The sequence below is a fragment of the Euphorbia lathyris genome, chromosome 1, assembly GCF_963576675.1.
Source record: "Euphorbia lathyris chromosome 1, ddEupLath1.1, whole genome shotgun sequence".
NCBI classification, from domain to species: domain Eukaryota; kingdom Viridiplantae; phylum Streptophyta; class Magnoliopsida; order Malpighiales; family Euphorbiaceae; genus Euphorbia; species Euphorbia lathyris.
Window position 1 is genome coordinate 139,533,983 of NC_088910.1, and position 14,378 is coordinate 139,548,360.

Here is a 14,378-nt window from a genome sequence, read left to right on the forward strand (position 1 = left end):
TACAGAAATGCTTACTTGTGTCGCACTTTTTTAGATTGTTGTGTCGCACTTTTGTGCGACACAATAGGGGTGCGACACAAGAACTTTGCATCGCTCTTGAGAGCGACACAAGCTACTCATCTATTGTGTCGCATTTGTCACGCACGCGATACAATAGAACGATAACTCTTGTGACGTGCTTCTAGAGTGTTAGACACAACATATGATTATTTTTGTGACGCGCTCCAAGGATGCGCGACACAAGCTCCCCGATTAATCTGGTCACTTTGTATCGCTCCTTCCTCACGCCCGACACAAAATATTAATATTTTGTTTAAAAAAAATTTACAAAATTTTTTAGCATCTAGCATAAAATTTTATAATAAAAAAAATTGAATGAATATTACTGTTTACTAGTATAGAATAACCATCCATGTAACAAAATCTACTAATTAAATTAGGAAACACATTCATTAACTAGAAAGGGATAAAAAAGAACTTCAAGTTTTCACTAAAATGAATAATCTTTTCAATAGATCTGTTCAAGTTAAAAAATATCCTAAGCTAAATATAACAAAAGCCATAGCAGAAACCATATATAGCCTCCCATAAACACCACCAAATGTTGACCTACAAACAAAAGCCACCCACAATTTAGAATAAATACTAAAAAAAGAACTACAAGTACATAACGAAAACATACCTTGCTGAAACACCTGGAGTGGCCGACCCTGTCTTAAGTCTAAACCCGAATGGGAACAGTGGATCATAGTGTGAATCATTAACATTCATCGGTAGTTGATCTACGTTTTTGAACCATGTTCTTGAAAGTTTTCCACTAATTTCATAATCTCCAAAAATGACATCACTCACACCTTGGCCCTCACTGCCGGGTAACCATGCAGCCACTACCGCATCAATGGAGGAAATGTATGGTTCGATCACAAGAGGCCTGCCAGAGATCATGGTTCCATTTCATTACACATTTGATTACATTACAACTTTGATTACATTACATTGCATTACGGCAACCAAGCGGACGCTAAATGTATCTAATTTGGTAAAAGAGAGTCTAACGAATCTAAATAGATAAATGAATCTCCCAATTGAGTAAGTGTTATAAATTACTCATGTTTCTAAGTTGCTTTGTAAGTAATAAAAATTGGTTTTATTATATATGTATATGAAAAAGACAACTGTGCTTCCTCTGGAGAATGTGATAAAGAAAACAAATTCATATTGTCCTAAATATTAAAAGAAATAAATAAAGACAGCCACACAATATGCATGAAGACAAAGCAATAAAACAGATCTAGACCAGCTCATCCTACAACAACAGCTCCCACATGTTAAACCAGCACTAAAGTTGGCAATCTTTTCATGCCAAATGTCTAGATGACAAGATACGTGTTTAGTCATCATTCATCACAGAATCGATTGCAGTCTTTGAAAGTTCCTCATGAAGATACAGAAAATCGAGTCATTTTATGAAAAAAGGAGTTGTTCAAACTTTGGTGATTCGGAATATGAATGTGATATCCAATCACCAATGATTGAAGAGCTTCCATGTAGCTTTAACCAGCAAACTAAGTTGTAAGAGAAATAGAGAGAATAAACTATATTATCATAACCTTGGAGGCTTTGCCTTTTAATGATATGATATACCTAATGCCTCTTATTTCTCGAAGAATGAGAGTGAGTGAAAATGTTCAGGACATATAATAGAGAAACTACCTAAGTACCCAAAATGTCAACGCAACCGGGAAAGGAATGTTAGGAATAGAGAGTACAACAAACACGCAGTTGAGATCAAAGCATACCTTGACTCAAAGTGTTGAGAAATCAAAATGTGTGAGGAGCCATTTGTGTGCATTCATGTTAAAAGAATCAGCTTCTTCAACACCATTAATGTAACAGCGGTATTCAGGACATATACATCCTTCCAGCATAAGCCGCATCCACATGAAACTAAATGTCATTTCTCTGCCAAGAAACCATCCACTATCATTATATCTAGATTAATTGATGGAAGAGTCCATTTATATCAGCTTATTTTTGGTATAACATAATTGCAGTCAGATCCATATAACAAAATGATAAATCAAAGCCATGTCAGCTCAAAGTACTTCCTGCTAATTTTCTGATATGTCACCTTAGCGTTCTTCCCTAATGCAAGTAACGGATCAACTGCTGCGGAAGATGTAGTTCCAACCTGCAAATATGTTAAAGCTTCTTCAGTGAAGTTAGAACATTATACATTTTTACAATATGTAAGCAGCACCATGATTTACATTATATGACCATTGGCCAAAAAACAGAATGTAAATTTTTACAATAAAATGAATTAAAAAAAACAAAAAAATCGATTTCAAACACACAAAAGATCGTGATATTGATATCCTATCAGAGAAGGTAATTAAGAGCCCGTTGTCTATCTTCTGAAAACTATGGTAAACACATATTCTAGCCTTGTTTGCTTCGGAAAGAACATAAGCACATATTGGGATATTGATGTCACAACTAGTTTTCTCAGTTGTCCCTGGTCAAACTCATCATAAACCCTACCCTCTATAAACTGTAGATGGAGAACTGCACGATGGAGAAGAAGAAGAAAGACGAGATGAGCTGAGGAAGAAGAAAGTGTATCGGTGATTCAAAGTTGATGATCCGCGAAGCCAACCGGGCCGAATCATAAACACGGGCCCAACCTAAACTTAAGTCCACGGTTCAAGATTAAATGGGCTCCTAATAAAGGAGGAGGCTAACCGCCCCGAAATCCTAACAAGGCACTAAACCACCCACTCAAACAAACGAGACCACGTTTGTGGCCACGTAGAGGACGTGGCACAGAAAGAATAACCGCCCTCGGCGGTTACCTAGAAAGGCTTATAAAAGAGATAAGAAAGCCAAAAGAGGGGGAAGTTCACATTTTTCCTCAATACGATTATCAATCTACTAGAATTCCACATAAAACTGACTTGATCGTCGGAGAGTTTTCCCGGAGATCATGTCTCCGGTTTTGTTTTGCAGGTAACTACGACGAGGATCATCAAATCAAATCCGGCAAGTTATCATTGGTGCGGTGAGCGTGGATCTTTTTTACCAACATCTGGTTAAAGGTACACCAAGAACATGTCAGAGCCATCACGAACAACCGGAGTTACAACCAGATCAACTAGTATGAACTCAAGAGGTCCACGGACTGTGAGTTCGCAGCCTGCGAGTACACAGCCTGTGATACCCAGCTCGACGAATCCTTCAGGACAGTTGAGTCCATTATTGGAGGTCCAAGTGCAAACTGAGATGGAGATGTCGAATAGTGAGTTTGTGCAAATGGCAGGATAGGTCTTGGCTACGAATATGAGCCAAGCGGCTGGAGATCGAATGATTAGTTTATTAACTGCAATCGCAGATCACAATACCGCTGTAGCGGCTGCCCCACAAGAACCCGTTGTCACTTCGACACAACCATCGACTATTCCTGCCGTATCTACGCTTCCGCAGTCATCTCGAGAGACGAATCGGGTGGGTCAGAGTAGTCGCATGACACCACATAGCCATCCAGACAACTACTCGCACCAAGATCCTAATATGACGGTCCATCCGACCTGGCAAACATCCCAACCGATGTCAGGAATGCAAGGAATTTTTCCGCTACAACAAACGGAGCCCTTTGTCCACAGACATTCAGAGTTGATGACATCTGGAGCGAATGTGTCTGGGCGAGAGCACACTTGGAATTTTGATCCTATAACTGGACAGCGGTTAGACCCACAGCGAGAACAAGTGTCGACACAGTATGGCAGGTGGATATCACCCAGAATTCACCAGCAGCGGATGGAAGAAGTTCGGCGGGAACCCAATACTGAATTGGAAGATCAACTGCGAAGCATGGTGGAGCGAATGGGGTACGCCCCTAGGGCGAGAGCAGTGGTGCAGAGTGATTCGCCTTTTGCCCCATCGTTGCGGGAATTTATTCCAGATCACAGAATAAAAGCACCGGCGATACCTAAATACTATGGGGATCCAAATTCTGACCCTGAGGCGCATGTCAGGAACTATAGAGAGTTAATGGATGTTGCAGGAGCCAGCGAAAGCATAATTTGTCGATTGTTCTCGACCACTTTGGGTGGAGCAGCATCCGATTGGTTCCGATCTCTACCAACCGAATCCATTCACAACAGGACTCAGTACAGTCGTGATTTTTGTGCAAAGTTCGTGGGCTGTAAAGCGGCAGATGTGACGGATAGGCAGCTGAAAGAGATCAAACAGAGAAATTATAATTCCCTAAGGGAATTTGTTGTAGCATTCAATGATATTCTGGTGCGGTTGCAGAACCCAGATATCGTGAGCATTCGCAACATAATGGCGGATGGAACCACAGATTGGAACATGCGGGAGGAAATCATCCGCAACAAGCCACGCACAGTGGCCGAACTCATGAAGATAGCAAAGGAATTTATGGAAGTGGATGATGTTAACAGGGAACATAGAGCTCAGACCCGGCGAGAAAGAGATGCGGCTAGATCCACTTCGGACAATCGGCGCCATCAAAATCAAACCCAATCTAAGGGTAATTTTGATCGGAAAGGCGATCGCTCCTTTCAAGGGGGGGATATCAAACACCATTGAACACGACTCGCCATGAGGTGTTACTTTGGATTGAAAAAAACCCCTGAAGAAGGATGTGCAGTTTCCTGAGGCGAAAGGTCGAACCAGTTTGGGGAGATATCCTAACAAATACTGCAGGTTCCACAGATTGAACGGCCATGACACGAATGATTGCTACGAATTGAAGAGGGAGATTGAAAAGCTGATTGAGAGAGGAAAACTGAGTCAATTCGTTAGAAAAGAAACGATTGATGAAAAAGCAACACTCCCACGTGAGATAGAAGCAAGACCAGAAAAGAAGCAGAAAAAAGGAGTGATTAACGTAATAGCAGGCGGGATCTATGAGCCTCCAACGAAAAGGGCTCGCCGTGAACAGCGAAAAAGCAACACGAGTAGGGGGGATGCCCTCAATTATTCATTTGCGCGAATCACGAAGCCGCATGCGGATGCGTTGGTGATTACGGTGGCCATTGAAGGATGGGACGTCAAGCGGGTCCTTATTGATACAGACAGTTCTTGCAATGTTATTACTCGAACTGCATTCAACCAGTTGGGAATTAACGACGAGCGAGTAGAACATACGTTCATGGATGTAACTGGTTTTGGAGGTCAATCATCTCAAACAAGTGGACAGGTGGTGTTGGAGACAGAAATGGGCGATAAGAATCTAAAATGGAGAGGTGATCTAGAATTCGCAATTGTTGATCTCCCATTGGCCTATAATATAATTCTGGGGCGTCCGTTCCTGTCGGAAACGGAGTCGCTCATTTCAATGAAGCATTTGACATTGCATTTGCCAACACACCAAAGGCGAGTCATTGTTGAGGGTGATCAACTTATATCTCAACAAGCTTATACATTGTCACTTAAAACAAAGCCAGATGAAGAAGATAAAGTTGATGAGAAGTTGTCGGCTGAAGCGTTAGGAGAAACAGAACTATTCGCCATTTCAAATGACAAGAAAGTAAAGATAGCGGCAGGACTTCCAGAGGAAACGAAGAAAGCCATTACCGAGGTGTTGATCCAATGCGAGTCGGCATTCGCCGCTCCAGATGAAGTGCTGAAGGGGATAAGTCCAGAAATAGCAACACATCGTTTGAATGTGGACAAAAGTGCAACCCCAGTGCGACAGAAAAAGAGAGGACATGCTCCAGAGCGGCAGAAGGCGATTGAAAAAGCAGTGGCGGATTTGCTAAAATCAGATGCAATTCGAGAGGTCACTTATCCGGAATGGCTAGCCAATGTGGTGCTAGTCAAAAAGCTGAATGGAACTTACAGAATGTGCGTAGACTTCAAAGATTTGAATAAAGCTTGTCCGAAGGATATGTATCCGCTACCTAACATTGATATATTGGTAGATGGGACTGCGGGATTTGAAGCTTTATCATTCACCGATGTGAAATCCAGTTACCACCAAATACCAATGGAGAAGGCGGATGAGATCAAGACGTCATTCATAACTCATCAGGCAACTTATTGCTTCAAGGTGATGCCCTTTGGACTGAAAAATGCGGGAGCAACCTATCAACGGATGATGAACAAAATATTTTCAGACAAATCAGGCGAGAACTTCTCGATCTATGTAGATGACATGATTATTAAAAGCAAGAAGATGCAAGACCACCCGCAGGATATTAAAGAAATCCTGGAAGTGCTGATCAAATATGGCCTCAAATTGAACCCGGAGAAATGCACGTTTGGAGCGAGAGCAGGGAAGTTCCTGGGTTTCATTGTTAGTGGCAAATGAGTTGAGGCGAATCCTGAGAAGGTTAAAGCAGTGATGGAGATGAAGACTCCAAGGAACATAAGAGAAGTACAGCAACTCAATGGGCGGTTGGTGGCATTAGGGCGGTTCATATCATGCTCGGCTAGAAGATGTCTACCTTTCTACAATGCCATCAAAAAATCTAAGTCCTTTGAGTGGACGCCGGAATGTCAAGAGGCATTCGAGGGAATAAAGCGATTACTATGTTATCCTCCCTTAATGAGCAGGCCAGAGGATGGAGAAGATTTATTTCTTTATGTATCCGTCACCAGCACGGCGATATGCACTGTAATGGTGCAGGAAGAAGAAGGGCAACAATATCCGGTGTACTACGTGAGTAAAGTCTTAAAGGATACAGAGCTTCGATATTCGAGGTTAGATAAAATGGCCCTCGCGGTGATAACCACGACGGCTAGGTTGAAGCCATACTTCTAGGCACATACTATCATTGTGAGAACTGGAATCCCAATGCGAAAGGTATTGCAAAAACCTGACGCATCCGGGCGATTAATGGAATGGTCAATTCGCTTGGGAGAGTTCGACATTCGTTATGAAGGAAGACCAGCTTTGAAAAGTCAAGTACTTGCCGATTTCGTGAATGAGTTCACGTGGGATGAAGACGAATGTCCAAAAGCACAAAAAGAAGAGTGGAGTATGTTCACAGATGGGGCGTTATCCACCGATGGAGCTGGACTGGGAGTCGTCATCAAGGGTCCAGACGTTATTCGCCTATACTATGCAGCAAAGTTAACATTCAAAACTACTAACAATGCTGCAGAGTATGAAGCAATGATATGCGGATTGAAGTTGCTTAATGAACTTATGCCAGAAAGGTGATAATCAATGAGAGCGACTTGGTCTTGAAAAAAGCAGATAAAATACAGCCCAGAGAAGGCAAAGGCAAATTAGGCGTCAACTGGATCGGACCTTACAGGGTATCCAAGAAGTGGGACCATCAACTTTTGAAATAGAAGAAATGAGCGGCAAAAAGCTCCCGCGCACCTGGAATCTAGAGAATCTACGCCTATATAAACAGGCCAAGTAGTTCAGGGAAATGACGAGTACTCTTTTTCCTTTTGTGAGTTTTTTCCCACTGGGTTTTCTGATAAAAGGTTTTAATGAGGCTTGGATCCCACACAGTTTATGTATCCATGTAATGAAAAGTCTTTTTTCTTCAAATAAAGACATTACAACGGTTATAATTATTCAATATGTTACAATTGAATGCAGGTCCTTTTGAAACTGATAAACTTAAACACATAAATGTGTTGTCTACAACAGAAAGGCGGATGCATTATGCATCATTCGCAAAACCCTATGGTTAATCTTAAACACATAAATGTGTTGCCTACAAAAGAAAGGCGGATGCATGATTACGCATCATTCGCAAAACCTTATGGTTAATCTTATGATTATTTGAAAGAAAAATTATAAGGCATAAAATTAAGCGAATAAACGAGTACTCAAAAATTGCAAAAAGGGTCTGGCCACCCTAATAAAAACAAAACTAACTACGAAAAATTACAAGTATGAAGTCGGCAAAAGGCAAGGGTCGCATACGAAAATAACCGGCATTAAGGCAACGAAGAATAAAACAGCAATTGCACATATATGAAAAGCGGCAGGTGAAGAAAGCAAAGTCGCTCGATTGATATATATACTGGCAGTTTGTTACATACAACAGTTCAGATATAAATAAAATTATACTACAGTTCCTTCTCCTTCGCCTCTATTGCCCCCTTCGCCTTCAGCGGCTCCTTCATCTTCTCCAGTGGGGTGATCTGCTTCAAGCGAATCCCCAACAATCAGATCAGTAACCGCATCAGAGCGAGGTACCTCTTGTTCAACGTGAGAAACATCTTGTGGTGCCCCTTCTTCTACGTTCTGATTTGGGATCTCGCGGCTGGTTGGAGAGTCATTGGGACTCTGCCAGTCAAGGAGAAGTACCTCATCCATGTCAGCATCCTCCGCCTCCAACTTGTCCCATTTTTCAGCTAAATCCTTTTCAGGGATGGAAACTTTGGGGCGGTTGAGCACTAGCTCTGGATTCCCATGTTCATAAGCTGCATGGATTCGCTCTCCATACCAGTAGATACGGGAGCTATCTTCAGATATGGTCTCCTCCGTCTTCTTCTTTTGCATCTCCAAGGCTTCCTTGGACGAATTCAGGTCATTAATTACTTTCTGAAGCTCATTGGATTTTGCCTGAAGTAATTTAAGAGCTTCCTCCCTCTCGCCGACGGCCTTTTGACAGGCACCCTCAAGAGTCTTCACTTAGTTTTGAGCGTCATCGAGAAGCAACTTCTGAGTCGCCAATTCGATACCAAGGTGTTCCAGCTCTCTCGCCCTTTCAGCATCCCTACAGAGGGCACCCTCAGCGAAATTGATAATCTGCACATTAGGCGATACATGAATGAAAGAGCAAAAAGAGGCGTATATTTGAAAGATAGAACATGAGTGAAAAACAGTATACCTCTATGGCACGCTTCTCAATTCCCTCCATGGCAGTTGGAAGCGGAACCTTTTCGCGGATGCGAGAGGTAGATGGGAGTCGTCCAAGGACATTGCCTATAGAAGAAACAATGTCCTTACAAGAAAAGCTCACAGCCTTACCAAAGGTTCTAGTCCACCATCCGCTCATATCGGGGATTGGCTGCGAATGCGTAAGGAAAAGGGTCAGGAGAATACGATGAGGCGAAAAGTAAAGAAACCGAGAAACGGGAAAATAAAGAAGGCAAAACTATAATACCTCGTGGATGGGAGTGCAGTAATTTTCCTTTGATGGGGAGGATACTGGCGTACCTCCAACAGGCAAGATCACTAAAGTGTTTTTCTTCTTAGGGCGGGAAGACTCTACATCCGCATTGTTCTTCCGTTTCCGATTTAATGTAAGGTCCTCAGAAACGGGGTCCGGTGGCACGGAAACAAGAGCAGTACAAGTCGCCTCGACAGAAAGAGACGCCCCCACAGATGGATTCGCCCCTGCGGAAGAGGTCGCTTCCGCCAGCCGTCTCTTCCTCCTCGCCAAAGCTTTCGCCTCTCGATCTGCAGCGAGTTGGGATAAAGGGTCACCCCTGCAAAGGGTTAAAAGAATTCATCAAAAGGGAAATAAACTAACAATACCTTGTACGAAAACGCGATAAGGGATATAGACAACATGATCTCCCTCGCGATAGGCAATCGCCACTCGGCTCCTTAACATATGGAATGCCTGATCATACGTCCATATGAAAGGGGGAGTGTTCTTCAAGAATTTTATAATGGCGGATTCTTCCTTGCTTGGATAACCAAAGTTCAAACTCTTTACATTAGGTCGACCCCAGCGGCGAAGAAAATTTGGATTCTCTTCATTAAACTTGATGAAGAAATAAGACTTATCTCACTCGCGGATTTTGTTCGACTTCTCATCAAAGCCGTAGTAACCGCTCTGTCGGATGAAGGTAAAATACTCCCCCGAACTTTTGAAGTGGTGAAGCTTGGAGAAGATCTTGAGCGAGAAGGGGACCTCTAGACAATCTGCCAAAAATTTATCCAGGGTCAAGTCGGCCCATCCATTGGGGTGCAGTTGTCCAGGTGCGATTCCATAACCACCAAGGATAGAAGCAATCTCATCCGCCAGCGGATACGTGAAACCGCAGATAATTTGGGCGAAAAAAATGGTAAAATACCCCTTTGGGAAGTCGCCGGGACCTCTATTTTCCCCGGGAATGCTTGTTTCCAGGCCTTGAAGCCAGGGATACTGCTCCCGCAAGTCGTCAATCGTCTCGCGGCAAACTAAGCTTCCTGACCTATCCTTCTTCGGTAATAAGCGGAGAGTTGGGATAGGTGGTGGAATCAACTTCCTAGGATCGAAACCTAGGCCCTCATCAGTCGTATTCGCCAGATGGAGAAACTCGACGGGATGAGAATCAGACCTGGGAGAGCTAGTTGAAACTTCATCAATCATCTCATCAACCTCATGAGACACCTCGCGATTGTAATTTTCGTCGAAGCGGGTGAAATCAAGCTCAGGGTTCGACATATCGGTAAGAGGAACGAACAGAAAGAAAATAGTTGAACGAGTTACAAGTTACAGAAAGGGAAACTTACATGTGAGAAAGAAGGCAGAGAAAAACGAACGCAAAAGGGTTGATGCCGGAGAGGAAATGACAGAAAACGAAAAGACCACTTTCGAATTTTGAATACCAAGACAAAGATGAAGAGTTGCCTAAAACATATGAAAAGACCCTAAAGGGCTCTTGTCAAACTAGGGGGGAGGCATGTGATGATCCGCGAAGCCAACCGGGCCGAATCATAAACACGGGCCCAACATAAACTTAAGCCCACGGTTCAAGATTAAATGGGCTCCTAATAAAGGAGGAGGCTAACCGCCCCGAAATCCTAACAAGGCACTAAACCACCCACTCAAACAAACGAGACCACGTTTGTGGCCACGTAGAGGACGTGGCACAGAAAGAATAACCGCCCTCGGCGGTTACCTAGAAAGGCTTATAAAAGAGATAAGAAAGCCAAAAGAGGGGGAAGTTCACATTTTTCCTCAATACGATTATCAATCTACTAGAATTCCACATAAAACTGACTTGATCGTCGGAGAGTTTTCCCGGAGATCCTGTCTCCGATTTTGTTTTGCAGGTAACTACGACGAGGATCATCAAATCAAATCCGGCAAGTTATCAAAAGTAAATCTAAAATCAGAGTAAACCTAAAATCAAATGATATGTTGGAATGGACCCAAAGACTTTTCTTATATGGGCTGTCCAAATGGACTTCTTCTCATAAAGCCCATGGGGCGGTTTTGAAAAAGGCCACTATTAAAAGGCTGCTAAAGCCTTCTTTTTTTTGTAGTGCTAGCTAGGAGATACGGCAAAAAAACCTAAAGCTAGAAGGCCATAATACACATGGGAGAGATGAAAAGGATGTCCCTAGAAATAAGGCATTTGCATTAGAGGACAAAATAAGAGATGGGATAATCATGTTTGAAGATTCATATGCAAAGTATAGCTAAGGAAATGCATGCTGTAGCTCACCTTATAATAGCAACATACATACCCTATATATTACTGTCTAGTATTTATCCATGTTGGAATCTCAATTATCTATCTTATTATTCATCAAGAGGATAGTCCAAAAACCAAAAGTGCATGGATATATAGATAGCATTTGGGAAATTAAGTGAAAAACAGACAAAATGTACTTATAATTTGATAGAATGAAAGTGGTGGTAATGAGATAGAATTGGAGTAAGTGATATCAAGTCATGGAGACACCTTTTTCATCCCTCACGTGATCTCTCATCTTTCTGTTGCCTAACTAAGCATCAGCTTTGGCTTCTCCTCTCCACCTCCACAATTTGCTAGTGCATCTATCTACTTCCACAAGAATAAAACATATAAAATTGAAGGGTACCCTACTCTTGTGTCTTTAAATATGGATATGCTTGCATGATCTCAACACAAAACATAAAGTAATAAAGAAGAGAAAATATGGAGAGTTCATATGATGATGATGGGTATGGAAGAAAAGCTATGACTGATGTTTCTCTTCAAGAACTGAGAGATAGGCTTGCGGAGTTTGCTCAAGTTAGAGGGTGGGAGCAGTATCATAGTCCTAGAGATCTCCTTTTAGCACTTGTAAGCATATAAATGTCTAGTGTAATTAATTTTAATTGATCTCTGAATCTAATTTATTATATATTGAAGGTAGGAGGAGTAGGAGAGCTGTCAGAAATATTTCAATGGAAAGGAGAGGTAGAAAAAGGGTTACCGAAATGGATCATTGCATCAGCATATTGCCTAACAGCTTCGGATATATGTGCAACCTTATTGAATTAAAATTCATGTCAAACGAAAAGGAAATTGACCAATCTCTGATGCCTTCAAGAAAGCAAATCAGTAGCATAATAAATCGATAAATTATAGTACCTCAGCACGTGTTAGTGTTGGATATTCAACCATTGACTCGAGAAGTTGAGAAGCTATAATCACTGGCTTGTTTAGCTGCCTGGAAATATGAGTTATATGCTCTTGAACTATTGGAATCTGTTCTAGTGGAACTTCTACTCCTAGATCACCACGTGCCACCATTATTCTGTCAGAAGCTTCTACAATTTCTTCCAAATTCTGAAGCGACTCCAAGCTTTCAATCTTTGCCAATACTCTTGTTGATCTGTAAATTGCAAAAGGTTTAGGAAGATGAATGCTATGGAAGATGAAATCATGCAAGGATGAGGAAATAAGAACTACAAATACAGTTGAAGCATTTTTTGTATGTAAATGCAATACCGGACCATATGAATATGAACATGATGACACAGTTTTAAGCAGGCGAAATTAGAAGAAATGTGAACACCATTGATGGCGAATTTTCTTACTCGGATCTCTTGGATGAGAGATAACTCTTCAGTTGTTTGACAGACTCGGCATCATTTACAAATGACACAGCTAGCAATAAAATCAACACCTTTAGAAATCAATGTCTTCAAACCTTCAGAAATCAATGTCTTCCCAGTCCTGTAGATCGGACAAGATAAAAGTTATCAGGGCAAGAAATTGTTCAAATGTTCTACACTTTCTTTTCTACTAGGCTAAACTGCTAATCTATCATTTTCATCCAACAAATACCGTGAAACAGTCCTAGACATCAAAGAGAAATGAACCTTATGTCGAGCTGAAAATCTAATAGTATAAAGCAATATGTAATCACAGGAGAGTGTGAGGATAAACCTTGAGATTCTCTAGCTAAAGATACTGGATTAATCACAGGAGAGTGTGAGGATGATAATTGCAAGAATAGAATAAGCATAATTCAACCTTTTCTGCTATAGCGCCAGACCTTTGTAGGAAAGGTTCCCATCCCTCCAAAACACAATAAACTTAGGGTTTTCGTTGAGTTGAATCTTTCATCATTCTCTGCATACTTCTTCGGATTTTCTTTTGCAACATATATATCTTAAGATTAGGGGTATCTAATTAAGTATAAAATTGAAATCCACAATAATAGTATAAATACAAACCATTAAACTTATTGAGAAAGTCGATTTGAGGAAGTTCGGGACCAGGTAGAGATTCGAGACCAGTAGATCCAGACATAAATCCAGCATTAGCTGCAAAAGCCAGAGAATCATGAAAACAAAGAGTAGAAGAAGAGTAAATTAGTATAGAGTAGCAAACCAGGAGTTGCAAAGAGAAGCAGAACAAGAGAAGCGGCTATGGGAAGAGACTTGCCGATAATGATGGAAGGAGAAGACTCAGAAGGTCATTTTTCATTTTTAGGAGAAGAGGGAGATGGAGGCGGCGCAAACAAGAAACTATAACCCTAAAATCCAAATTTACATTAACTTTTTATATTTACAAATTGATCTAATCCAAATGTAAAATCTTCCCTATTTACATTTTAAGTATATATTTTTCAATTCATTTTATTTTTAATTAATTTATATCAGTTCATTTTATTTTTATTTAATTTATACGGGATAAATTTTTAAGTTTATATGCATGTATAGACTATTTGATTTTCATCATTTTTTTTAATTCTTTAGTATTTTAAGAAATATGAATAAAAAGTAATTATATTCAAATAGTAGTTCGTATTAGTTGTGTCGCACTTTTAAAAATGAGCGACACAAAGATAATACACTACTTGTGTCGCTTTTATAAAAGCGTGTCACAAAGATAACAAACTTCTTGTGTCGTTTTGGTAAAGGGGTGACACAAGCTTGCTCTTGTGTCACACTGTAAGACAGGCGATACAAGAAGTAACTCGTTTGTGACGCACGCTCTTCAAGCATGACACAAGTGATGACACATAATGCTTAGTTGTGTCGCGTTTACAGAACACGCGACACTAGTTACTCTGTTGTGTCGCTTTCTCTTCAAGCGCGACACAAGAGTTGTGACACAAGTGAGCATTTCTGTACTAGTGAATGTCTTTTTATTGGCGTTTAGATGAAATTTTTTTAAACGTAAATGTCACTCCTTGCCTTCTTCTTCGAATGATTCTGGAAATGAACAATAATTATCAAATG

General features: G+C 41.1%; 3 protein-coding genes across 6 annotated transcripts; 1 reads left to right on the forward strand and 2 right to left on the reverse strand.

Moving 5' to 3' along the window:
* Window positions 1-469: 469 nt before the first annotated feature.
* On the reverse strand, window positions 470-13,571 carry LOC136211121 (uncharacterized). 4 transcript variants are annotated; one of them, XM_066002667.1, is made up of 9 exons: window positions 13,368-13,571; window positions 13,078-13,284; window positions 12,726-12,864; window positions 12,277-12,520; window positions 11,623-11,721; window positions 2,132-2,191; window positions 1,800-1,962; window positions 683-931; window positions 470-609 (listed from the first exon to the last, which is right to left on the reverse strand). In XM_066002667.1, the coding sequence occupies exons 7-9, from the start codon at window positions 1,850-1,852 to the stop codon at window positions 522-524; spliced, it is 390 nt and encodes a 129-aa protein (XP_065858739.1). In that variant the 5' UTR covers window positions 1,853-1,962; window positions 2,132-2,191; window positions 11,623-11,721; window positions 12,277-12,520; window positions 12,726-12,864; window positions 13,078-13,284; window positions 13,368-13,571; the 3' UTR covers window positions 470-521. The 4 variants fall into 4 exon arrangements, with proteins under 4 accessions (XP_065858739.1, XP_065858737.1, XP_065858735.1 ...); XM_066002665.1 differs by lacking the exon at window positions 11,623-11,721 and adding an exon at window positions 12,119-12,173; XM_066002663.1 differs by lacking the exon at window positions 11,623-11,721.
* Window positions 7,982-11,612, reverse strand: LOC136211120 (uncharacterized). Its single transcript, XM_066002662.1, has 4 exons — window positions 9,479-11,612; window positions 9,105-9,400; window positions 8,829-9,008; window positions 7,982-8,746 (listed from the first exon to the last, which is right to left on the reverse strand). The coding sequence occupies exons 1-4, from the start codon at window positions 9,555-9,557 to the stop codon at window positions 8,630-8,632; spliced, it is 672 nt and encodes a 223-aa protein (XP_065858734.1). The 5' UTR covers window positions 9,558-11,612; the 3' UTR covers window positions 7,982-8,629.
* Window positions 11,839-12,186, forward strand: LOC136219667 (uncharacterized). The gene is made up of 2 exons (XM_066007158.1): window positions 11,839-11,985; window positions 12,055-12,186. The coding sequence occupies exons 1-2, from the start codon at window positions 11,839-11,841 to the stop codon at window positions 12,184-12,186; spliced, it is 279 nt and encodes a 92-aa protein (XP_065863230.1).
* Window positions 13,572-14,378: the final 807 nt, after the last annotated feature.